General features: G+C 43.2%; 2 protein-coding genes across 2 annotated transcripts in view; one reads left to right on the top strand and one right to left on the bottom strand.

Moving 5' to 3' along the window:
* Positions 1 to 27,496, bottom strand: part of cenpp (centromere protein P) — a 216,498-nt gene that overhangs the window by 160,460 nt on the left and 28,542 nt on the right. The window contains exon 6 of the mRNA XM_029692797.1: positions 25,513 to 25,609. Within this exon, the coding sequence (XP_029548657.1) occupies positions 25,513 to 25,609 (97 nt within the window). The remainder of the gene's footprint in view (positions 1 to 25,512; positions 25,610 to 27,496) is intronic.
* On the top strand, positions 913 to 19,740 carry ogna (osteoglycin, paralog a). The gene is made up of 6 exons (XM_029692798.1): positions 913 to 1,264; positions 12,939 to 13,038; positions 15,241 to 15,405; positions 16,063 to 16,265; positions 17,987 to 18,079; positions 18,611 to 19,740. The coding sequence occupies exons 1-6, from the start codon at positions 1,106 to 1,108 to the stop codon at positions 18,779 to 18,781; spliced, it is 891 nt and encodes a 296-aa protein (XP_029548658.1). The 5' UTR covers positions 913 to 1,105; the 3' UTR covers positions 18,782 to 19,740.

Genomic DNA, 27,496 nt, shown 5'->3' with positions numbered 1-27,496 from the left:
AGCAGCAGAGAGCACCACCAGACTAGCAGCAGCAGCAGCAGAGAGCACCACCAGACTAGCAGCAGCAGAGAGCACCACCAGACTAGCAGCAGCAGCAGAGCACCACCAGACTAGCAGCAGCAGAGAGCACCACCAGACTAGCAGCAGCAGAGAGCACCACCAGACTAGCAGCAGCAGAGAGCACCACCAGACTAGCAGCAGAGAGCACCACCAGACTAGCAGCAGCAGAGAGCACCACCAGACTAGCAGCAGCAGAGAGCACCACCAGACTAGCAGCAGCAGCAGAGCACCACCAGACTAGCAGCAGCAGCAGCAGAGAGCACCACCAGACTAGCAGCAGCAGCAGCAGAGAGCACCACCAGACTAGCAGCAGCAGAGAGCACCACCAGACTAGCAGCAGCAGAGAGCACCACCAGACTAGCAGCAGCAGAGAGCACCACCAGACTAGCAGCAGCAGAGAGCACCACCAGACTAGCAGCAGCAGAGAGCACCACCAGACTAGCAGCAGCAGAGAGCACCACCAGACTAGCAGCAGCAGAGAGCACCACCAGACTAGCAGCAGCAGAGAGCACCACCAGACTAGCAGCAGCAGCAGAGCACCACCAGACTAGCAGCAGCAGCAGAGATCACCACCAGACTAGCAGCAGCAGAGAGCACCACCAGACTAGCAGCAGCAGAGAGCACCACCAGACTAGCAGCAGCAGAGAGCACCACCAGACTAGCAGCAGCAGCAGAGATCACCACCAGACTAGCAGCAGCAGCAGAGAGCACCACCAGACTAGCAGCAGCAGAGAGCACCACCAGACTAGCAGCAGCAGCAGAGATCACCACCAGACTAGCAGCAGCAGCAGAGATCACCACCAGTCTAGCAGCAGCAGAGTGGAGAAGAGGTTTCTCTGAATTGGCAACCAAAGAGTTAAAGTCTGTTGCATAAACTCTCCCGTGCTTCAAGAATTCGCCTGGAAGCTACTTGTGCAGGCTTTAAATACTGATTTGACAGATCACATTTTACACACAACCTGCCACTGAGAAAATAGCCCACTACTACTACTACTACTACTATCCCCAGCAGCGACTGAACACACCAAACACAGACAGGGACAAGATGGGAACTCTGAGAGTATTATTACTCTTGTCCTTTATACCGTCACCGTGGGTGCTCTGCTCAACTGGGAAACACTTTAACCAGGATTCAACGCTCCGACTGGAACAACAGGATGTACTGCCCAGTAGAGAAGCCTATCTGGACGCAAGGAGGTCTAAGGTAGGCTTATAAGCTGACTTGATCACATTTTATTTTCTAGTATTAATGACTAACTATAGTAAAATCATTAATAAGAGGTTAATGATAAGTTATAATTCTTAAATATACCTGCTCATAGTTTGATTAAATCAAGTAATTTCAAAAACATCTTGCCAGGTTGTAGCTGGGATTTATTTAATAATAATACAATTAAATAAATGTAATTATTTAATAATATTATTATTTAATGTCATATTATTATTTAATGTTAATGTCATTATTATTTTTCTAATGATACAATTAAAGGATAAATGTTATATTCAATATATAATCTTTAACTATGTAACTAGAGGCAAATCATTTACAAAATCAATTTCCTTAAACATTTGTGATTTATACTTTGAATACTAATAATCCACTTTCCTTTTGAACATCCAACTTTCTTCTTTTTTTTTATGCAAACATTGTTTTATTCATACACTAGTAAACAATAAACTGATCTACACCAGGACTTGAGTAACGTTACATTAGTTTGTCAGTAGCATTTCATTGTTCCCCCTTTTGATTCATATTTTTACAGCAATAATACTTTTGAATCCATCCCAGCAGTACCTTTTCTTCCCTTTATTTGAGAAATCAAACCATAGCCGTTGGACTCTGTCCCATTTCATTGGAAGCAGCCCCATTTGGAAGGAGTCAGTGTATTGGCCCTGTCTTAATTCCTGGCTCCCCCAGTCTACGTCTAACAGCTGGGCTGTCGGTCTGCCCAGAGCTCCACACACTCATAATGATTAGTCAGCAGAGTAGGGACAGGGCTGCTGCTACAGGAGGTTCTGGCCCTGGAGGCTCTGGCCCTGGAGGCTCTGGCCCTGGAGGCCCTGCCGCTGCTCTAGTACAATGGAAGTTCCAGTCTGAAGAACTCTCATCCAAACAGCAGCCCCGGTCTGGCTGCCAAGAGGTCCTCCTGTTGCCAAGGGGCCCACGCTTCTCCTCCTGTTGCCAAGGGGCCCACGCTTCTCCTCCTGTTGCCAAGGGGCCCACGGTTCTCCTCCTGCCAAGGGGCCCACGCTTCTCCTCCTGCCAAGGGGCCCCGCTCCTCCTGTTGCCAAGGGGCCCCGCTCCTCCTGTTGCCAAGGGGCCCACGCTTCTCCTCCTGTTGCCAAGGGGCCCACGCTTCTCCTCCTGTTGCCAAGGGGCCCACGCTTCTCCTCCTGTTGCCAAGGGGCCCCGCTGCTCCTGTTGCCAAGGGGCCCCGCTGCTCCTGTTGCCAAGGGGCCCACACTTCTCCTGTTGCCAAGGGGCCCCGCTGCTCCTGTTGCCAAGGGGCCCACGCTTCTCCTCCTGTTGCCAAGGGGCCCACGCTTCTCCTCCTGTTGCCAAGGGGCCCACGCTTCTCCTCCTGCCAAGGGGCCCTGCTCCTCCTGTTGCCAATGGGCCCCGCTGCTCCTGTTGCCAAGGGGCCCACGCTTCTACTCCTGTTGCCAAGGGGCCCCGCTGCTCCTGTTGCCAAGGGGCCCACGCTTCTCCTCCTGTTGCCAAGGGGCCCCGCTGCTCCTGTTACCAAGGGGCCCACGCTTCTCCTGTTGCCAAGGGGCCCACGCTTCTCCTCCTGTTGCCAAGGGGCCCCGCTGCTCCTGTTGCCAAGGGGCCCACGCTTCTCCTGTTGCCAAGGGGCCGAAGCTTAGGGCTCACCCAGAAAACAGTTAACGTTCCTGGAATGTTCCTACAACTTAAAATAAAATACCTTATTTTGATCCCCATTAGCCAACGCCAGATACAGCTAGTCTTAATTGGGTCAGACAAATAATGAAAAAGACAGACAAAGTTCTTTACAATTGACATACATTTAAAAACATGAACAGGTAGTGTGTGTGTGTGTGTGTGTGTGTGTGTGTGTGTGTGTGTGTGTGTGTGTCTGTCTATCAGTTCATACACACAACAAGTAGGTCACATGGGGGAGAGGCGTTGTGCCGTGAGGTGTTGCTTTATTTGTTGTTTTGAAACCAGATTTGCTGTTCACTTGCGCTATATAAACAAATCGACCTAGTGGTTAGAGCGTTGGGCCAGTAACCAGCAGGTAACCTAGTGGTTAGAGCGTTGGGCCAGTAACCAGCAGGTAGCCTAGTGGTTAGAGCGTTGGGCCAGTAACCAGCAGGTAGCCTAGTGGTTAGAGCGTTGGGCCAGTAACCAGCAGGTAGCCTAGTGGTTAGAGCGTTGGGCCAGTAACCAGCAGGTAGCCTAGTGGTTAGAGCGTTGGGCCAGTAACCAGCAGGTAGACTAGTGGTTAGAGCGTTGGGCCAGTAACCAGCAGGTAGCCTAGTGGTTAGAGCGTTGGGCCAGTAACCAGCAGGTAACCTAGTGGTTAGAGCGTTGGGCTAGTAACCAGCAGGCAGTCTAGTGGTTAGAGCGTTGAGAGAGACTGGCATGCATATTAGCCATCTGATAACAATTACGAACATGCCTCTCTGTTCTGGACCAGCTGCAGCTTAACCAGGTCTTTCTTTGCAGCACTGGACCACACGACTGGACAATAATCAAGATAAGATGAAACTAGAGGCTGCAGAACTTGCTTTGTGGAGTTTGCTGTCAAAAAAAAGCAGAGCATCTCTTTATTACGGACAGACCTCTCCCCCATCATAAATAAAGGTTAAATAAATACAAATAAATACCATTACAACCATTGAATCTATATGTTTTGACCGTGACAGTTTACAATCTAAGGTAACAACAAGTAATTTAGTCTCCTCAACTTGTTCAACAGCCACACCATTCATTACCAGATTCAGCTGAGGTCTAGAACATAGGGAATGATTTGTACCAAATACAATGCTCTTAGTTTTAGATGTTCAGGACCAGTTTATTACTGGCCACCCATTCCAAAACAGACTGCAACTCTTTGTTAAAGGTTTCAGTGACTTCATTAGCTGTAGTTGCTGATGCATATTTGGTTGAGTCATCAGCATACATGGGCACACATGCTTTGTTTAATGCCAGCGGCAGGTCATTGGTAAAAATAGAAAAGAGTAGAGGGCCTAAAGAGCTGCCCTGCGGTACATCACACTTTACATATTTAACATTAGAGACGCTTCCATTAAAGAAAACCCTTTGGAATTCTATTAGATAAATAGCTCTGAATCAACAATATGGCAGAGGTTGAAAAGCCATAACACATTGGTTTTCTCAACAACAGGTTAAGGTCATTATTAATCAGAGGCGCCACTGAAATCTAACAGTACAGCTCCCACAATCTTATTATCAATTTCTTTCAACCAATCATCAGTCATGTGTCAGTGCAGTACATGTTGGGTGCCCTTCTCTATAAGCATGCTGAAAGTCTGTTAATTTGTTTAGAGACAAATAGCTTTGTATTTGGTCAAACACAATTTTTTCCAACAGTTTGCTAAGTGTCGGCAGTAAGCTGATAGGTCGGCTGTTAGTAAAGGCCGGCTTTTCCACTCTTGGGTAGTGGAATGACTTTGGCTTCCCTCCAGGCCTGAGGACAAAGACTTTCCTCTAGGCTCAGATTAAAGATATGATAGATAGGAGTGGCTTTAGAGTCAGCTACCATCCTCAGTAGCTTTCCATCTAAGTTGTCAATGCCAGGAGGTTTGTCATTATTGATCTATAATAATAATTTTTCCACCTCTCCCACACTGTTTGTTCTTGGCATTTCCTCTACCTATGAAGTAATCCTAAAAAAAAATAATTGGCAACATCAAATGGTTTTGTGATGAATAAAGCCATCTGATTGGATGAAAGATGGAGTTGAATTTGTCTTTCTGACCATAATTTCATTTAAAGTACTTAAGTTTTTTTTTTCGTCATTCTTTATAACATTGATCTTGGGCATTATAAAACAGTTTCTTATTCTTTTGTTGAGTTTAGTCACATCATTTCTCAATTTGCAGCCAGTCAGATGTGCAGCCAGACTTATTTGCCACTCCTTTTGGCCCCAATCTCTTTTCACCATACAGTTTTTAAATTTCTCACCAATCCACGGAGCCATAACATTTCTGTCAGTTTCTTAACAGGTGAATGTTAATCAATAATTGGAAGAAGCAATTTCAGAAATTCATCAAATGCAGCGTCTGGATGCTCCTCATTAATCACATCAGACCAACAAATATTTTTTTTTACATCATCCACATAAGAGTCACAGCAAAAATCTGTTGTGTATGATCTCTTATACACTATTTTAGGCACCAGCTGTTGGAACTTTGGCTTTCCTGGATATAGCCACTATATTGTGATCACGGCATCCAATGGGTACGGATACAGCTTTACAACAAAGTTCTACAGTATTAGTAAAAATGTGATCGATACATATGGATGATCTGGTTCCTGTAGTGTTTGTAAACACCCTGGTAGGTTGATTAATAACCTGAACCAGATTACAGGCACTGGTTACAGCGAGAAGCTTCCTATTGAGCGGACAGCTTGACAAAAACCAGTCAATATTCAGGTCCCCAAGAAAGTAGACCTCTCTGTTTACATCACATACACTATCAAGCATTTCACACATATTATTTAGATACTGACTGTTAACACTTGGTGGCCTATAGCAACACCCCAAAAGAAAAGGCTTTAGATGTGCCAAGTGAACCTACAACCACAACACTTCAATAACACTTGACATAAGATCTTCTCTAAGCATTACAGGGATATGGCTCTGAATATATACAGCAACACCTCCCCCATAAGCATTCCTGTCTCTTCTATAGATGTTATGTCCTTGTATTGCTACTGCTGTATCAAAGGAATTATCTAAGTGAGTCTTAGAAATGGATAATATATGAATGTTATCTGATGATAACAAGTTATTGATTTCATGAACCTTATTTCTAAGGCTACATATATTAATATGGGCTATTTTCAGCCCTTTCCTGGGTAGCTTATCAAAGATAATATGGACATACAGAGAAAACAAAGCAAGAGGGGGGGGGGGAAATAACATTATTCAGCAGTCACATCAATCAGTTGGTGTGTGTAAGTGTGTGTGCGCTGCGGGGTTGAAGCTACGAAGGGAACGTTCCAATAGAGGACAACGGAGGTTCCAGTCTAGATAACTCTTATCTGCTACCAAGAGGCCAAATACGTTGCATTGAATGAACCGTCGTGTCAAATCGGAGTGAACCGTGGTGTCAAATCTGAGTGAACCGTGTCAAAATCGGAGTGAACCGTCGTGTCAAATCGGAGTGAACCGTCGTGTCGAATCGGAGTGAACCGTCGTGTCAAATCTGAGTGAACCGTGTCAAAATCTGAGTGAACCGTCGTGTCAAATCGGAGTGAACCGTCGTGTCAAATCGGAGTGAACCGTCGTGTCAAAATCGGAGTGAACCGTCGTGTCAAATCGGAGTGAACCGTCGTGTCAAATCGGAGTGAACCGTCGTGTCAAATCGGAGTGAACCGTCGTGTCAAATCGGAGTGAACCGTCGTGTCAAAATCGGAGTGAACCGTCGTGTCAAATCGGAGTGAACCGTCGTGTCAAATCGGAGTGAACCGTCGTGTCAAATCGGAGTGAACCGTCGTGTCAAATCGGAGTGAACCGTCGTGTCAAATCGGAGTGAACCGTGTCAATCTTGCCAACCTGACATATTTTTGCCAAAAGAGGACCACGATGGAAATAAGCCATTGGGTATTATTTTGGTTTTAGCCTCAATCATTTGTAAATGTATGTAATGTTGTCTCCAACTGGAGCAGTCTACTACTTATAATCCTTAAATAAATTAAAAACGTTCCTACAACGTTAGGTAACGTTCCAACACAGTCCCAATGGAGCAGAACTGACGTTCCAATCCAGAGAACTCCCATACAAACAGCTCCCCAGGTCTCTCTGCCAAGGGGCCACCCTTCTCCTCCTGCCAAGGGGCCACCCTTCTCCTCCTGCCAAGGGGCCACCCTTCTCCTCCTGCCAAGGGACCACCCTTCTCCTCCTGCCAAGGGGCCATCCTTCTCCTCCTGCCAAGGGGCCATCCTTCTCCTCCTGCCAAGGGACCAAAAGCTCAGGTCTTGAATGTTCTGTGAACATTACGTATGCTTACATTCCAAGGCTCCAGCAGAACCGAATAGAACTTAGGTTGATTCCAGTCTGAAGAGCTCCCATCCAAACAGCAGCCCCTGGTTCTGAAGCCAAAGGGGGTTAAAGCTCAGGGACCACCAAGCAAACACAACATTCCTTTCAATATTCCTACAATGGTTAGGTAACATTCCAAAACATCAGCAGAACGGAGAATCGGTTCCAGTCTGAAGAACTCCTATCCAAACAGCAGACCTGCTACAGCTGCCAAGGGGTCAGGGCTCAGAGCCTGGAGAAGTTCATTATTTCAGTAGGCAGTTGAACACCTGGAAAAGCCTGACTGCTGCCTGCTACACTCTGCTGGGCTCCACACATGTTGACAACCAGTGGCTATAATAGTTCAGGGTTAAAACAGATCTCATGGACATGGGGGGAAAGAGTCATTATTTTATTGAGGCAGCGGGCAGACACCTGGAGAGCAGGGTTTAAAATACGCAACTTCTCTTTAGTGTGTCTGACATCGAAATATGTTATTATTTAAAATTCTTACAAAAGGGTAACCATGCTAACAAAAGCTGTCAGATTCCTGGAGAAGATGGCGATTGTATGACAGTGCTCTCCCAAATACAAACGCAAGCGATGAGACAAACGGTGTGAATAACTGTCTTGTCTTCACGGGTCTGTCTACTTGCTGCAAAAATGTACCATATGAACTGAAAATTGCTTTGCACGTGTTTCCTGTCCACGGCCTTGTTTCTCAAAAGCATCTTAAGACTAACTGCTTCCTTAGAACATCCGTAGGAGCACCGTTAAATTTCCAAGCTGTTTCCTAAAAAACATTTTTAACTTTGCACTTGAAAACGCTCGTAAAAATCGCTCGCAAGTGGTCCGAGGCTCGTAATCTAACGAGCCTCGTAATCTAACGAGCCTCGTAATCTAACGAGCCTCGTAATCTAACGAGCCTCGTAATCTAACGAGCCTCGGACCACTTGTATAACAGCTAAGTGCCTTTTTTTTTTTTTTTACCTCCTGCGTCACTTTATTGAAAGCAGATCTCCGCTAAAACCTAAAAGCACATGGTTTATCCGTCTCTCTGTGACGGCGTACATTTTTTTTTAAATAAAACTAAAATTGCCAATGTCTTTGCAATTGATACGAACAAGCAACGTATAACAACAAGACGCTTCATATTAAAACCTGAGATGACTACATTAGAAGGTCAACAGTGAAGCTACAGGCCTATTCTTAACATATTTCATGATGTGTAGCCTAACACGTGCACAATGATGGGCCAAATCTGGGATATATTGGGTTAAGCATTTGAATAAAACTACGCACTTAGTGGCCGTTTCTCTCTCCGTGGTGTTCTGGAAAAGAGCAGGCTACATCTTCGGGACGTTGTAGGAAAGATACATCGTTAAAACACTTGTAAGCCTAAAATTCTGTCGCTATCGGAAACCAGGCCCTGAATCCCTGACAGTGTGCGTTACGCTACAGTGTTAATCCTAACAGTGTTACTCTACAGTGTTAATCCTAACAGTGTTACTCTACAGTGTTACTCTACAGTGTTAATCCTAACAGTGTTACTCTACAGTGTTACTCTACAGTGTTACTCTACAGTGTTACTCTACAGTGTTACCCCTAACAGTGTTACTCTACAGTGTTACTCTACAGTGTTAATCCTAACAGTGTTACTCTACAGTGTTACTCTACAGTGTTACCCCTAACAGTGTTACTCTACAGTGTTACCCCTAACAGTGTTAATCCTAACAGTGTTACTCTACAGTGTTACGCTACAGTGTTAATCCTAACAGTGTTACTCTACAGTGTTACTCCTAACAGTGTTACCCCTAACAGTGTTACTCTACAGTGTTACCCCTAACAGTGTTACTCTACAGTGTAAATCCTAACAGTGTTACTCTACAGTGTAAATCCTAACAGTGTTACTCTACAGTGTTACTCTACAGTGTTACTCTACAGTGTTACTCTACAGTGTTACCCCTAACAGTGTTACTCTACAGTGTTACTCTACAGTGTTAATCCTAACAGTGTTACTCTACAGTGTTAATCCTAACAGTGTTACTCTACAGTGTTACTCTACAGTGTTACTCTACAGTGTTAATCCTAACAGTGTTACTCTACAGTGTTAATCCTAACAGTGTTACTCTACAGTGTTAATCCTAACAGTGTTACTCTACAGTGTTAATCCTAACAGTGTTACTCTACAGTGTTACCCCTAACAGTGTTACTCTACAGTGTTAATCCTAACAGTGTTACTCTACAGTGTTAATCCTAACAGTGTTACTCTACAGTGTTACTCCTAAGTGTTACTCTACAGTGTTAATCCTAACAGTGTTACTCTACAGTGTTACTCTACAGTGTTAATCCTAACAGTGTTACTCTACAGTGTTAATCCTAACAGTGTTACTCTACAGTGTTACCCCTTACAGTGTTAATCCTAACAGTGTTACTCTACAGTGTTAATCCTAACAGTGTTAGTCTACAGTGTTAATCCTAACAGTGTTAGTCTACAGTGTTAATCCTAACAGTGTTAGTCCTAACAGTGTTAGTCTACAGTGTTAATCCTAACAGTGTTACTCTACAGTGTTAATCCTAACAGTGTTACTCTACAGTGTTAATCCTAACAGTGTTACTCTACAGTGTTACTCCTAACAGTGTTAACCCTAACAGTGTTACTCTACAGTGTTAATCCTAACAGTGTTACTCTACAGTGTTAATCCTAACAGTGTTAGTCCTAACAGTGTTAGTCTACAGTGTTAATCCTAACAGTGTTACTCTACAGTGTTAATCCTAACAGTGTTACTCTACAGTGCTAATCCTAACAGTGTTACTCTACAGTGTTACTCCTAACAGTGTTAACCCTAACAGTGTTACTCTACAGTGTTAATCCTAACAGTGTTACTCTACAGTGTTACCCCTAACAGTGTTAACCCTAAGAGTGTCAGTCTACAGTGTTAATCCTAACAGTGTTACTCTACAATGTTACTCCTAACAGTGTTACTCTACAGTGTTACTCCTAACAGTGTTAACCCTAACAGTGTCAGTCTACAGTGTTACCCCTAACAGTGTTACTCTACAGTGTTAATCCTAACAGTGTTACCACTGTTACCACTGATAACCTGAATTATCCTAGAAAGTTTTGGAAGGCTATTAAGTCTATGTCTGGTAACAGTAATGTTAATGAATTACCGTCATGTGTATTGAAGGACTCTGTTGCTGTATTTGACTAAACTGAAATGCTGAATTGTTTCAAATCAGCACTTTGTATCATCTGGTAGGCTGTTTGATTCAGTGTCCTCTGTCTCTGTACAACCTTGTGTGGATGAACCAGTGAGAGCTGGTCAAACTTTAAGCTTTTTGCAATTCTCAGTGCAGGTGGTCCATATAGCCCTGAAATCCTTAGACCAGAGAAAGCCTGCAGGTCCTGATCTTCTTGATCCCTGCTTTTTAAATCTGGTAGCTGATTTCATAGCTGAACCACTTACGTGTCTGTTCAATTTAACTCTGAAATGTAATGAAATTCCAAAGATCTGGAAATCAGCATTTGTCCTGCCACTTTTTAAAAGGGGGGGGGGGATCCAACTCTTTTAAATAATTATAGGCCAATCTCAAAGCTGTCACCCCTGGTGAACATACTTGATACCCTTGTGAGTGAACAGCTAAAAGAGTTTTTATTTACTAACTCTATTTTATCAATGTACCAATCGGGCTTCAGGAAGAAGCATAGCACAATTACAGCAGCCATGACGGTTTTAAATGATATCACTGAAACCCTTGACAAAAAAACAGCACTGTGTGTCACTTTTTATTGATCTCTCTAAGGCTTTTGATACAGTTGATCATGCTATACTAAGGCAGAGATTGTCGAGTGTAGGTCTTTCGGAGCATGCAGTTGCATGGTTTGCTAACTATATGTCTGATAAAACTCAGTGCACTCAATTTGATGGGCTCATGTCTGTTAAATTGTCTGTCTGTAATGGTGTGCCCCAAGGCTCTGTACTTGGTCCCCTCTTATTCACTATTTATATAAATAATTTAGAAAAAAATTTGCAAAATGCGCAACTTCACTTTTATGCTGATGATACTGTTATTTATTGTTGTGCCTCGTCTCTCAGAAAAGCTTTCCAGAACTTGCAAACGGCTTTTTATACTGTTCAACATACCTTGTGTCAATTGAAGTTTATCCTCAATACTGTCAAAACTAAACTAATGGTGTTTACTAAAGCAAGAAATAGATCTCTGAACCTTTCACCTATTACTACCTGTCAGGGCAATGAGATTGAGACTGTAACCTCATATAAATATCTTGGAATTTTAATTGATGACGGCCTCTCTTTAAAATTGCATATTCAACAACTTGCAAAAAGATTTAAGCTGAAATTGGGATTTTATTTTAGGAATAAGGCCTGTTTTTCTTTTGAAGCCAGGAGGAGGCTAGTATCAGCTACATTTATGCCTTTACTAGACTATGGGGATATTTTATATGTGAATGCTTCTGCTCAGTGTTTGAGATCAATTGACACCCTTTACCATGGCACTTTGAGATTTATTTTAAACTGCAAAACCCTTACGCACCACTGCACTTTGTATACCAGGGTTGGCTGGCCTTCTCTAGTCACTCGTAGGCTCAGTCACTGGTATACTTTTATTTACAAAGCCATGTTGGGTTTACTACTGTTTTATTTGAGCATTTTTATTGTTCAGAAATGTGGTGGGTACTCTCTTCGTTCGCTGGACTTTATCCTGCTAACTGTTCCAAATGTCTGAACTGAATTTGGTAAAAGGGATTTTATGTACTCTGCGCCAAGGACTTGGGACACATTTCAAAATACTTTTAAACTGGAAGAACTCGTCCCGATTGGTGTTTTTAAATCACTGACGAAGGATTTTGAGACTGATTCCCTGACCTGTCAATGTTTTTAATTTGCTGTTTTATGATTTTGTTATACTCTTGTGAATTCTATGGTTTTTACTAGATTACTTGTAGTTTTTCCATGTTGTCTGGCTGTAATTGTGTAATGACTTGGTGCTGCCTATCTTGGCCAGGACGCTCTTGAAAAATAGATTTCAAATCTCAATGAGCCCTTCCTGGTTAAATAAAAGTTAAATAAAATAAATAAATAAAAAGTTACTCTGCAGTGTTACCCCTAACAGTGTCACTCTGCAGTGTTAACCCTAACAGTGTTAACCCTTACAGTGTTAACCCTAACAGTGTTAACCCTTACAGTGTTAACCTAACAGTGTTAACCCTTAGTGTTAACCCTTACAGTGTCAGTCTACAATGTTAACCCTTACAGTGTCAGTCTACAGTGTTAACCCTTACAGTGTCAATCTACAGTGTCAATCTACAGTGTTAACCCTTACAGTGTTAACCCTTACAGTGTCAGTCTACAGTGTTAACCCTAACAGTGTCAATCTACAGTGTTAACCCTTACACAGTGTCAGTCTACAGTGTTAACCCTAACAGTGTCAGTCTACAGTGTTAACCCTTACAGTGTTACTCTACAGTGTTAATCCTTACAGTGTTACTCTACAGTGTTAACCCTAACAGTGTTAACCCTTACAGTGTTACTCTACAGTGTTAACCCTTACAGTGTTAACCCTTACAGTGTTACTCTACAGTGTTAACCCTAACAGTGTTATTCTATCCTCCACTAGAGAGAGGCAGCAGCGTTGTGGCTGGGAGAGGACTCCAGCATGGTGTTCCTGCCTGCTGATGAACCAGACAACGCCCCAGCTGAGGGGGCTGACGCCTCAGGTAAGACAACAATTCTACATGCCTCTTCTTCCATGTCTCTCACCGCCTCCTCTCCTAACCTCCCTTCCCTGCCTCTCACTGCCTCCTCTCCTAACCTCCCTGCCTCCTCTCCTAACCTCCCTTCCCTGCCTCTCACTGCCTCCTCTCCTAACCTCCTTCCCTACCTCTCACTGCCACCTCTCCTAACCTCCCTTCCCTGCCTCTCACTGCCTCCTCTCCTAACCTCCCTCACTGCCTCCTCTCCTTCCCTACCTCCTCTCCTACCTCTCTCTGCCTCCTCTCCTAACCTCCCTCACTGCCTCCTCTCCTACTCTCCTTCCCTACCTCCTCTCCTACCTCTCTCTGCCTCCTCTCCTAACCTCCCTCACTGCCTCCTCTCCTAACCTCCCTTCCCTACCTCTCCCTGCCTCCTCTCCTAACCTCCCTTCCTTGCCTCTCACTGCCTCCTCTCCTAACCTCCCTCCCTGTCTCTCACTGCCTCCTCTCCTAACCTCCCTCCCTTTCTCTCACTGCCTCCTCTCCTAACCTCCCTCCCTGCCTCTCACTGCCTCCTCTCCTACCTCCCTCACTGCCTCCTCTCCTAACCTCCTTCCCTACCTCTCACTGCCTCCTCTCCTAACCTCCCTCCCTGCCTCCTCTCCTAACCTCCCTTCCCTGCCTCTCACTGCCTCCTCTCCTACCTCCCTCACTGCCTCCTCTCCTAACCTCCTTCCCTACCTCTCTCTGCCTCCTCTCCTAACCTCCTTCCCTCCCTCCCTGCCTCCTCTCCTACCCTCCTTCCCTCCCTCCCTGCCTCTTCTCCTACCCTCCTTGCCTGCCTCCTCTCCTACCTCCTCTCCTACCTCCTCTTCTACCCTCCCTGCCTCCTCCACTACCCTCCTTCCCTCCCTCCCTGCCTACCTCCTCTCCTACCTCCTCTTCTACCCTCCCTGCCTCTTCTCCTACCCTCCTTCCCTCCCTTCCTCCCTACCTCCTCTCCTACCTCCTCTCCTACCTCCTTTCCTACCTCCTCTCCTACCCTCCCTGCCTCCTCTCCTACCTCCTCTCCTACCTCCTCTACTACCCTCCCTGCCTCCTCTCCTACCTCCTCTCCTACCCTCCCTACCTCCTCTCCTACCTCCTCTTCTACCCTCCCTGCCTCCTCTCCTACCTCCTCTCCTACCTCCTCTCCTACCCTCCCTGCCTCCTCTTCTACCCTCCCTACCTCCTCTCCTGCCTCCTCTCCTACCCTCCCTGCCTCCTCTCCAGTGTCCTGGTATTTTAACCCAGGTCTGCTCAGGACCATGTTGTCTACTCTATACAGCAGGCAGCAGCTGAGCTTTTTAAAAGCATTACTTAGAGGAGAGAAACCTCACTGCTTGGCTATATCCTCCATTATAGTAACAGAGGCACCTATGATATCTGGGTTACCAGGACTTGGCTTCTAGAGCCATGATATCCGGGTTACCAGGACTTGGCTTCTAGAGCCATGATATCCGGGTTACCAGGACTTGGCTTCTAGAGCCATGATATCTGGGTTACCAGGACTTGGCTTCTAGAGCCATGATATCTGGGCTACCAGGACTTGGCTTCTACAGCCTTGATATCTGGGTTACCAGGACTTGGCTTCTAGAGCCATGATATCCGGGTTACCAGGACTTGGCTTCTAGAGCCATGATATCTGGGTTACCAGGACTTGGCTTCTAGAGCCATGATATCTGGGTTACCAGGACTTGGCTTCTACAGCCATGATATCCGGGTTACCAGGACTTGGCTTCTAGAGCCATGATATCTGGGTTACCAGGACTTGGCTTCTAGAGCCATGATATCCGGGTTACCAGGACTTGGCTTCTAGAGCCATGATATTCGGGTTACCAGGACTTGGCTTCTAGAGCCATGATATCCGGGTTACCAGGACTTGGCTTCTAGAGCCATGGTATCCGGGTTACCAGGACTTGGCTTCTAGAGCCATGGTATCCGGGTTACCAGGACTTGGCTTCTAGAGCCATGATATCCGGGTTACCAGGACTTGGCTTCTAGAGGAGCATTGACCACGTCGTTAAACTAACACACCCAACATGTGGACAGTTTAGACAACCATAGCCAGTGCCATTGTAAATGAATAAATCATTTCAGAATCATTTCTATAAAAAGATAATGATAATATGGCTGGACATTAAATAAAATCAAATAAAAACAATGAAATTCATTCTGTGTCTCCAGAGCTGCCAACATGCCTGCTGTGTGTGTGTCTGACCGGCTCTGTGTACTGTGAGGAGGTCGTTCCAGAGATGACTGCTGTGCCCACCCTGCCCAAGGAGACTGCCTACCTCTACGCACGCTATAACAAAATCAAGAAGATCACCAATAAAGACTTTGCAGATATCGGTATGGGGGGGGGTTGAAACATTCAGGGGGAACTTTCCCCACAGTTCTGAATTTACAGGGTTTTTTTTCCCTCCAGATATCCCGGGTTGAATGATTCCTAGTTGGAGAATTTCCTGCCTGCTTATTTACCTTGAGAAACCAGATATCACTTCAACTGGGATTTATAGTAACCTGGGAACTCTGGGAAAAATGTACAGTACTTTGCTTAGGTGATTCTGTCTTTCAGGTTTCCTTTGGCTTGCTGTCTTATCAAACATTCTTCCCACAGTCTCCCTAATACACTAGCTGGAAGACAACCATGTTGAGGAAAATTCATTCAGGAAATTAAGAAATAAAAATATAAAAAAATGGACATTTTCATGGCATTGAGGAGGGTCTGTAGACATATGGTGGATATATAAATGCTTCCTTTAGTTGGATATATTTGTGGATGTTATGATCTATGAGAGCTAGGCCTAGGGCTTAGTAGTGTTGTGTTACAGAAAACAACAATACTGCAGTTTGTAACCTCCAAAATGGACAACTAAGTTGTAATTCATTCTACGTCAATGACCCCGACGTGTGTTTATTCTAAATCTAGATTGAGTAAAAATCAAAAGATCTAACTTATATTATAATTCTAGGTGTTTTGGGGGGGGGGGTGGTTTTCTTCCTCAGTGACTCTGAAGAGAATCGACCTAACGGGGAACCTGATCTCAGAGATTGAGGAAGGAGCGTTCTCTAAACTGACCCTGCTGGAGGAACTCAATCTGGCTGAGAACCAACTTGTCAAGCTGCCCATGCTACCCGGCAAGCTCACCACCTTCAACGCCAACCACAACCGGCTCAAAACCAAAGGGGTCAAGGCGAACGCCTTCAAGGTACAGTGGAAAGGACATGAAATACAGATAGATTCCTGGCTGCTTTTATTGAGTGCATTGTTTCACCCAAAAAGGTCTTTGTCAGGCTTGACATTGTTCAAAACATTACGTGATAGTCAAGCACCTAAAGGTACATAGCCACTGAGGCACATTAGGTGGCTGATTTGAGCTTTGCCTGGACAAACCCCCTGACCCCTCTGGATTTCTTTTTAAAAAAAATCTAATTACAAGGTGGGATTAAAATTCTGTGAATATCATTTTTTTTTTTTTGTCAACAATCTGAACAAAATACTCTGTAGTCGAAATATATATAACATTTTATAACAAAAACCTAGTGGCTGCATATGTATTCAGCTCCATGAGTCAATACATGTTAGAAACTCCTTTGGCATTGATTACAGCCGTGAGACTTCTTGGGTTAGTCTGGACATATCTGGCCATTATTCTTTTCAAAATTCTTCCAAGCTCTTTCAAGATGTTGGGGGAATCATGGCTAGACAGTCTTGCCATAGATTTTCAAGCCGATTTAAGTCAAAAACTAACTTGGCCACTCAGGAACATTCAATGTCTTCTTGGTAAGCAACTCCAGTGTAGATTTGGCCTTGCTGTTGGTTATTGTCCACCTGAAAGTTGAATTCCTCTCACAGACGCTGGTGTAAAGTAGACTGAAGAAGGTTTTCCTATAAGATTTTGCCTATACTTAGCCACATCTCATTTATTTTTATCCTGAAAAACTCCCTAGTCCTTCTCCGATGTCAAGCATACCCATCCCATGATGCAGTCACCACCATGCTTGAAATTAAAGAGGCAGTTACTCAACGATGTGTTGGATTTGTCCCAAACATTTAGGCCAAAAACGGTATTCCTTTGCTGTGTTTTTTTTTGCAGTATTACTTTAGTGCCTTGTTGCATTCCAGATGCATGTTTTGGAATATTTCTTACTGTATGTTTGTATTATTTTAAGTCATTATTGTGGAGTAACTATAATGTTGTTGATCCATCCTCAGTTTTCTCCATTTCACAGCCATTAAACTCTGTAACTGTTTTTAAAATCCCCAAATGGCCTCATGGTGAAATCCCTGAGCGGTTACATTCCTGTCCTGCAGCTAAGTTCAGAAGGTTGACGGTATCTTTGATGTTTTTAGGTGGTTTAAGAAATCATCCACAGCATAATTATTAACTTGACCATGCTTAAATAGATAGTCAATGTCTGATTTGTTATTGTTTCAACCATCTACCAATCACTGCCCTTCTTTATGAAGGTTTTATCGAAAAGCTTCCTGGTCTTTGTAGTTGAATCTGTGCTTGAAATTCACTACTTGACTGAGGCTCCTTACAGATGTTGAATGTATCGGGGACAGAGGAAGGGGTAGTCATTCAAAACAAATCATGTCAACCCCTACTATTTCACACAGTGAGCTTATGTAATTTATTATCATGTGATTTGTTACGTCAAATTTTACTCCTCAACTAATTTAGGATTGTCTGAAAAAAAGGGTCTGAATATTTAGTTATCCATTTTTTTATTTATCTTAGAAAAAAAAAATCCACATACACTTCTCCCACTTTGACATTACAGAATATTTAGTGTAGATAGTTACAAAGTAAATCCATTTTAATCCCACTTTGTAAAACACAATAACGTGAAGAAATCCATGAATACTTTTGCAAGGCACTGTAAATGCTGGTTTATTTTTGGTCTCACTGTTTCCACCATGCAGAAACTGGAGAAGCTGATCAACCTGTTTCTGGGAGACAATGCGTTGGAGGCTGTACCGGTGATCCCGGAGAACGTCCGTATTGTCCACCTGCAGGTCAGTACCACATACGGTTTTTGACTTCCTGGTTAGAGGCTAACTCAGTTGGAGGATTCCTTCTCTACTTACATCCTCATCATTTCGACAGGAATCCTCCAAAATGGGATTTCTGAAAAACATGAGAATTCTGGGAAATTCCCTAGAATTGTGCAACTCTAATCCCGACTGCGACTCTAATCCCGACCGCGACTCTAATCCCGACCGCGACTCTAATCCCGACCGCGACTCTAATCCCGACCGCGACTCTAATCCCGACCGCGACTCTAATCCCGACCGCGACTCTAATCCCGACCGCGACTCTAATCCCGACCGCGACTCTAATCCCGACCGAGACTCTAATCCCGACTGCGACTCTAATCCCGACTGCGACTCTAATCCCGACCGAGACTCTAATCCCGACTGCGACTCTAATCCGACTGCGACTCTAATCTGACTGCTTGACCCATATAGTTTTGTTGGCACCATCGGAAGGGTCCTAGAGTAATCATGATTCTAACTTTGGTCTTCCATCTTCTCTCTACCATACAGAACAACAACATCACGGATATCAGCTTCGAGACGTTCTGCAAGGGCAACAACACGTACTACATCAGACCCAACCTGATGGAGGTGAGGTTGGATGGGAACCCGGTGTTGCTGTCCAAGTACCCAAACAGCTTCACCTGCCTCAAGTCTCTCCCCGTTGGACAGTACCGCTAAAGACTAAACTCCCTTGGGGGAAAAGAGGTCTTCTGTTCTGACGTCATTTTGGACTTCCTGGTTAAATAAAAAAAAAAGGTTCAATAGAACTTCTACAGGGGTGTATACAGTCGGGTGAAATGTTATTATGAACGGTACGAAAAGATCCCACACGATTCCCTATTCTACTTGACAAAGACAAGATCCAACACGATTCCCTATTCTACTTGACAAAGACAAGATCCAACACGATTCCCTATTCTACTTGACAAAGACAAGATCCAACACGATTCCCTATTCTACTTGACAAAGACAAGATCCAACACGATTCCCTATTCTACTTGACAAAGACAAGACGAATCTACACCATACATTCCATTTATGTCTGAATGTTCTTCTGTAAAAAAAAAAAAAAAATGGTACCCAGGTCTTTCTCAGTCTCTTTCAGAAGACTAGCGACTGGGACTGAAACGCTAGTAATCTCACATTAGCAAGCTAGGCTACGTTGGCTACAAGGCTTTGAAAGAATCACCTGTTTTCTGATTATAAAAAAAAAAAAAGGTTATTTTACATTTGGATTTGTTCAAGTTATGTTCAAGACCAAATCGGCTAAGTAGGTCGGGAAGACTTTGTAAATACACCTTTTCTTTGAATGTTTGCTTTTGCATAGTGTTTTGACTTCTTTAAAAAAAAAACGTTAAGTCAAGCTTTTTGGCTTTCCTCCGAATTCTGTGAATTACTTTCATGTAAACTGGTTCCTAACTTAACAACTCAAGCAGAAGTTGATGAGAAAATAAACATCTTTGATATACGTATATAGTGATGTGAACCGAATGTGACTGTGCTCACAACATCGTAAACTTTGAATTTAAAAATTGTAAAATGAGAGGAGGTAATATTTTCTTAAGTCCTTTTATTTTAATCATAATTACTCATTTTTAGGAATTATTACCTATGTGAATAAACAAATATGATGTACACTTTTTTTTGTTTTTTTTAAGTGTGTAAGACTTCGGCTGTGTTTTTAAATATTTTAATCCAAATGAAATAAAAAAAAAAAACACTGCTTTGACGTGTCCATGCATGAAAGTCGACCAAACAAAAAAAAGTTTTTTTTTTGTTTTCCAGTGTCATTAATAAAACAACAAACTATTAACTGCAAGAGAAGCAAATATCTACGGTTTCAGCACACATGGAAAAACTGGGTTTATGTTATTCCTTCGGACCGGCCAATTTGGCAGACACGACCACTACATCCTCCAAGTAGGAGAATGGTTTCCATATGGCCCCGCAGTTTGATTTCCAAATCTTTCATTAGAGTCCTTTACCATCTTGATATAAAACATGCTTGCAGATCTCTCTCTCTCTCTCTCTCTCTCTCTCTCTCTCTCTCTCTCTCTCTCTCTCTCTCTCTCTCTCTCTCTCTCTCTCTCTCTCTCTCTCTCCTCTCTCTCTCACACACACACACACACACACACACACACACACACACACACACACACATCAAAATCATTCATTATCTACCAGCCAATATATGAACAACCAATCATAAATGACCTACCAGCCTGAAGCTAAAAGGCAAATGGCTGGATCCTACTGTGTAGAATTATGATCAGACTATTTCACGTGATATAATAGTTAGACACTGAGTGGACAAAACATTAAGAACACCTGATCTTTCCATGACAGACTGACCAGATGAAAGATATGATCCCTTATTGATGTCACTTGTTAAAAAATCCACTTCAATGTAGATGAAGGGGTGGAGATAGATTAAAAAGCCTTCTTTAACCTTTGAGACAATTGAGACATGGATTGTGTATGTGTGGCCATTCAGAGGGTGAATGGGCAAGACAACAGATTTATGTGCTTTTTGAACGGGGTACGGTAGTAGGTGCCAGGCGCACCGGTTTGTGTCAAGAACTGCAACGCTGCTGAGTTTTTCACACTCAACAGTTTCCCGTGTGTATCAAGAACGGTCCACCACCCTAAAGGACATCCAGCCAACTTGACACAACTGTGGGGAAGCATTAGAGTCAACATGGACCAGCATCCCTGTGGAACGGCTTCCACACCTTGTAGAGTCCATCCCCCAGTGGGGTGGTGCAACTCAATATTAGGAAGGTGTTTTTAATATACACTCAGTGGATATACAAGTGATATAATGGGTATATTTGTATTTATTACGGATCCCCATTAGTTCCTGCCAAGGCAGCAGCTACTCTTCCTGGGGTTTATTCAGGATCCCCATTAGTTCCTGCCAAGGCAGCAGCTACTCTTCCTGGGGTTTATTATGGATCCCCATTAGTTCCTGCCAAGGCAGCAGCTACTCTTCCTGGGGTTTATTATGGATCCCCATTAGTTCCTGCCAAGGCAGCAGCTACTCTTCCTGGGGTTTATTCAGGATCCCCATTAGTTCCTGCCAAGGCAGCAGCTACTCTTCCTGGGGTTTATTATGGATCCCTATTAGTTCCTGCCAAGGCAGCAGCTACTCTTCCTGGGGTTTATTATGGGTCCCCATTAGTTCCTGCCAAGGCAGCAGCTACTCTTCCTGGGGTTTATTATGGATCCCCATTAGTTCCTGCCACGGCAGCAGCTACTCTTCCTGGGGTTTATTAAGGATCCCCATTAGTTCCTGTCAAGGCAGCAGCTACTCTTCCTGGGGTTTATTATGGATCCCCATTAGTTCCTGCCAAGGCAGCAGCTACTCTTCCTGGGGTTTATTATGGGTCCCCATTAGTTCCTGCCAAGGCAGCAGCTACTCTTCCTGGGGTTTATTATGGGTCCCCATTAGTTCCTGCCAAGGCAGCAGCTACTCCTCCTGGGGTTTTTTATGGATCCCCCATTAGTTCCTGCCAAGGCAGCAGCTACTCCTCCTGGGGTTTATTATGGATCCCCATTAGTTCCTGCCAAGGCAGCAGCTACTCCTCCTGGGGTTTTTTATGGATCCCCCATTAGTTCCTGCCAAGGCAGCAGCTACTCATCCTGGGGTCCAGCAAAATTAAGGCAGTTCATACAAATTTTAAAAACATTACAATACATTCACAACACACTGTGTACCCTCAGGCCCCTACTCCACCACTACCACATATCTACAGTACTAAATCCATGTGTATGTATAGTGTGTACCTTGGAGAATTCCTGATTCTAGCTGGATTATGTTGGATTGGCTTCCATTAAAGAACACCCTCTGTGTTCTGTTAGACAGGCAACTCGTTATCCACATTATAGCAGGGGGTGTAAACCATAACACATATGTTTATCCAGAAACAGACTATGATCAATAATGTCAAAAGCTGCACTGAAGTCTAACAAGACAGCCCCCACTATCATTTTATCATCAATTTCTATCATCCAAATATCAGTCATTTGTGTATATCATCAGATATTAGTGCTTTTCTTATAGGACACAATTGTCTTTATACACTGAACAAACATTTTAATGCAACATGTAAAGTGTTGGTCCCATGTTTCATGAGATTAAATTAAAAAAAAGAGGCCAGAAATTTTCCAATACTAAAAAAAACTTATTTCTCTGAAATTTTGCACAAAATGTGTTTACATCCCTGTTAGCGAGCATTTTATCTTTTGCCAAGATAATCCATCCACCTGACAGGTGTGGCATATCAAGAAGCTGATTAAACAGCATGATCGTTACACAGGTGCACCTTCTGCTGGGGACAATAAAAGGCCACTTTAAAATGTGCAGTCTTTTTTTTCACAACCGCAGACCACATGTAACCACGCCAACCCAGGACCTCCACATCCGGCTTCTTCACCAGTGGGATCGTCTTGAGACCAGCCACCTGGACAGCTGATGAAACTAAGGAGTATTTCTGTCTGTAATAAAGCCCTTTTGCGGGGAAAAATTCATTCTGATTGGCTGGGCTTGGCTCCCCAGTGGGTAGACTTGGCTAGACTCTACCCTCCCAGGCCCACCAACGGCTGCGCCCCTGCCCAGTCACGTGAAATCTATAGGTTAGGGCCTAACGAACTTATTTCAATTGACCGATTTCCTTATATGAACTGTAACTCAGTAAAATAGTTGAAATTGTTGCGTGTTGCGTTTATATTTTTGTTCAGTATCATAACAGATATGGTAACAGTTGGGTTCATTTAGCAATATTGCAAATGCATCTATATTGACGTATTGAATAGCCAGAGGGGAACAGAACCCGTTGATCGGATCACGTTCACAACTTTATCGATCACATTATTGATCACAGTAATAAATCGCCACAGAGCCTGTTACTCTCATCAACAGATCATTGTCTGTCAAATCAAATTGTATTAGTCACATGCGCTGAATAGAACAGGTGTAGACCTTACAGTGAAATACTTACTGACAAACAGGCATCACAACAGGCATCCCAACAGGCATCCCAACAGGCATCCCAACAGGCATCACAACAGGCATCACAACAGGCATCCCAACAGGCATCCCAACAGGCATCACAACAGGCATTACAGGCATCCCAACAGGCATCCCAACAGGCATCCCAACAGGCATCCCAACAGGCATCCCAACAGGCATCACAACAGGCATCCCAACAGGCATCCCAACAGGCATCCCAACAGGCATCACAACAGGCATCACAACAGGCATTACAGGCAGGCATCCAAACAGCCATCCAAACAGGCATCACAGCCATCCAAACAGGCATTACAGGCATCCAAACAGGCATTACAGTCATCCAAACAGGCATCACAGGCATCCCAACAGGCATCCCAACAGGCATCCCAACAGGCATCCCAACAGGCATCACAACAGGCATTACAGGCAGGCATCCAAACAGCCATCCAAACAGGCATCACAGCCATCCAAACAGGCATTACAGCCATCCAAACAGGCATTACAGGCATCCAAACAGGCATTACAGGCATCCAAAAAGGCATTACAGGCATCCAAACAGGCATTACAGGCATCCAAACAGGCATTACAGGCATCCAAACAGGCATTACAGGCATCCAAACAGGCATCACAGCCATCCAAACAGGCATCACAGCCATCCAAACAGGCATTACAGGCATCCAAACAGGCATTACAGGCATCCAAACAGGCATCACAGCCATCCAAACAGGCATTACAGGCATCCAAACAGGCATCACAGCCATCTAAACAGGCATTACAGCCATCTAAACAGGCATCCCAGTCATCTAACCTGGACTCCTACTTTTCTCCAGTCAAGCCTGATTCTCAAAAGACAGTACGGCGTGAAGTCAGGAACTGTGAGACCCCTGCTCATCTGACAGGTTGGCAAAGGTTTGACGACCATTTTTGAACACTCTCACAGTAAACCATTTTTGAACACTCTCACAGTAAACCATTTTTGAACACTCTCACAGTAAAATCATTTTTGAACACTCTCACAGTAAAATCATTTTTGAACACTCTCACAGTAAAATCATTTTTGAACACTCTCACAGTAAACCATTTTTGAACACTCTCACAGTAAAATCATTCTTGAACACTCTCACAGTAAACCATTTTTGAACACTCTCACAGTAAAATCATTCTTGAACACTCACAGTAAACCATTTTTGAACACTCTCACAGTAAACCATTTTTGAACACTCTCACAGTAAAACCATTTTTGAACACTCTCACAGTAAACCATTTTTGAACACTCTCACAGTAAAATCATTCTTGAACACTCTCACAGTAAACCATTTTTGAACACTCTCACAGTAAAACCATTTTTGAACACTCTCACAGTAAAGCCATTGATCAGGTAACGTTTAAGAACATACTGATATCAGCAGAAAGCAACCGTCTCACTTCCCACCCAAGAAGTGTTCAGACAGAAATACAGAAGTCTATTGTTTCTCTGTGGAAGTCACACGTTGGACGAACGACGGTGGAAACGACTGTTTCAGTCAATTTCCTGTCTTCATGTGTATCGGGGAGGTTAAAAGTTTAAATAAGTTCAAATGTTGACGATAGAAAGACGGATGCGTAAACCAGTCTAAACCAGTCTAAACCAGTCTAAACCAGTCTAAACCAGTCGTCTTTGTCGGAACAGTCTAAACCAGTCTAAACCAGTCTAAACCATCCGTCTTTGTCGGACCAGTCTAAACCAGTCTAAACCAGTCTAAACCAGTCTAAACCATCCGTCTTTGTCGGAACAGTCTAAACCAGTCTAAACCAGTCTAAACCATCCGTCTTTGTCGAACCAGTCTAAACCAGTCTAAACCATCCTTCTTTGTCGGAACAGTCTCTGTAACTACCAGGCAGGGTCAGGAGACCCAGCAACACTTGCTTAACGTTAACATTCCTAGATTTTCTACACTTCCAAACTCTGTTTTTTTCTCCCTTTGTCAGATATTCCCTGGGACTCACTGGGATAGAACGTTCAATACTGGTTGTGGTTTTATTCAAAGGTGGCCAAGGGTGAAGGTGTCGCCTTCGAACACATTCTCTATCGTCTTCGTAGAGAATGTGTTAAATTTGAGTGCCTGGCTTCAACATTCACAGATATGCGTTTCTAGTCTGACTTAAATTGTTGAGTGTGTTTCTGCTGCAACCTTGCATCTTGAACACACGTCTAGGCATGTTACACCAGATGGACCTGCCACTGTGGCAGCAACTAGGGAAGTGTTTTAACGGCAGTCATACCTGGACTGGAAGACGATACCTTGAGGCAGGTGTGTAAGACATGGGTCACACACACACACACACGAAGAGAGAGCTTCCCCTTGTTGGCCCATGGGCCCGAAACGAGCGGTAAAAAAAGGACTAAGTAGAGTCCTACCTGGAAGTGCTGGAATGTTCTACGTCTGTCTTCACATCTGTCAGAGAATCTCCTGATGGTCCTGAAAAACAGCAGCAGATCCCTCTTGTCCTCCACTCTGCAAGAAAACATTTTTTTTTAAACACTGTTAGTCAGGTCACCGCACTACATTATCCCTGTCATTATCACTCATTTATAAACTACATTATCCCTGTCATTGTCGCACATTTATACACTACATTATCCCTGTCATTATCACACATTTATACACTACATTATCCCTGTCATTATCCCGTATTTATACACTACATTATCCCTGTCGTTATCACACATTTATAAACTACATTATCCCTGTCATTATCACTCATTTATACACTACATTATCCCTGTCGTTATCGCACATTTATACACTACATTATCCCTGCCATTATCGCACATTTATACGCTACATTATCCCTGTCATTATCACACATTTATACACTACATTATCCCTGTCATTATCCCATATTTATACACTACATTATCCCTGTCATTAACACACATGTATACATTATCCCTGTCATTATCCCATATTTATACACTACATTATCCCTGTCATTAACACACATGTTTACATTATCCCTGTCATTATCCCATATTTATACACTACATTATCCCTGTCATTAACACGCATTTATACACTACATTATCCCTGTCATTATCACACATTTATACACTACATTATCCCTGTCATTATCACATATTTATACAGTACATTATCCCAGTCATTATCACACATTTATACATTATCCCTGTCATTAACCCACATTTATACACTACATTATCCCTGTCATTATCCCGTATTTATACACTACATTATCCCTGTCATTAACACACATTTATACACTACATTATCCCTGTCATTATCCCGTATTTATACACTACATTATCCCTGTCGTTATTACACATTTATACACTACATTATCCATGTCATTATCACACATTTATACACTACATTATCCCTGTCATTATCCCATATTTATACACTACATTATCCCTGTCATTATCCCATATTTATACACTACATTATCCCTGTCATTCTCACACATTTATACACTACATTATCCCTGTCATGCTCACACATTTATACACTACATTATCCCTGTCATTATCGCATATTTATACACTACATTATCCCTGTCATTATCACACATTTATACACTACATTATCCCTGTCATTATCCCGTATTTATACACCACATTATCCCTTATCACACATTTATACACTACATTATCCCTGTCATTATCACACATTTATACGCTACATTATCCCTGTCATTATCACACATTTATACACTACATTATCCCTGTCATTATCCCATATTTATACACCACGTTATCCCTTATCACACATTTATACACTACATTATCCCTGTCATTATCACACATTTATACGCTACATTATCCCTGTCATTATCACACATTTATACATTATCCCTGTCATTATCACACATTTATACACTACATTATCCCTGTCATTATCACACATTTATACATTATCACTGAACACCATCAACAACTGGTCCTACTTATCCTCTGCTCTACAATTTGAAATCAATATGAAATCCCTAAAAACAAGTGATGGGATTTCAATCCTGGCCCCGTAACAGATAACCCTCATTGACTCCTGTTTTAAAGTCACATCCTCGTTCAAGGCCTAAAATGGTTCCTGGTCACTGGGAAGCCGTGCAAATATAAAACAATTAAAAAGATACTGTAAGGGCTGGTTTGAAACAGAGGGTAAATTACTGAACATAGATAGTTTGGTTGTTTTTAGAGAGTCTTGTCTGATCTGAAAATCAGCTGGACTGATTCATTTAAATGCCAGAAGTTTGATTTTATTGTAAACTTTGGCTTCTCAAACCAACGCGGTGGGCATTCTGATTATTACTAAATGTTGGTTAAAGAAGCCCTATGCTGAATGATGATGGTGTCTCTGACTGGTTATAATATATAGTGACTTATT

Source organism: Salmo trutta, chromosome 16, assembly GCF_901001165.1.
Source record: "Salmo trutta chromosome 16, fSalTru1.1, whole genome shotgun sequence".
In the NCBI taxonomy this organism is placed as follows: domain Eukaryota; kingdom Metazoa; phylum Chordata; class Actinopteri; order Salmoniformes; family Salmonidae; genus Salmo; species Salmo trutta.
Note: the sequence above shows the minus strand (reverse complement) of the source record. Positions and strands in the feature narration are given on the sequence as shown.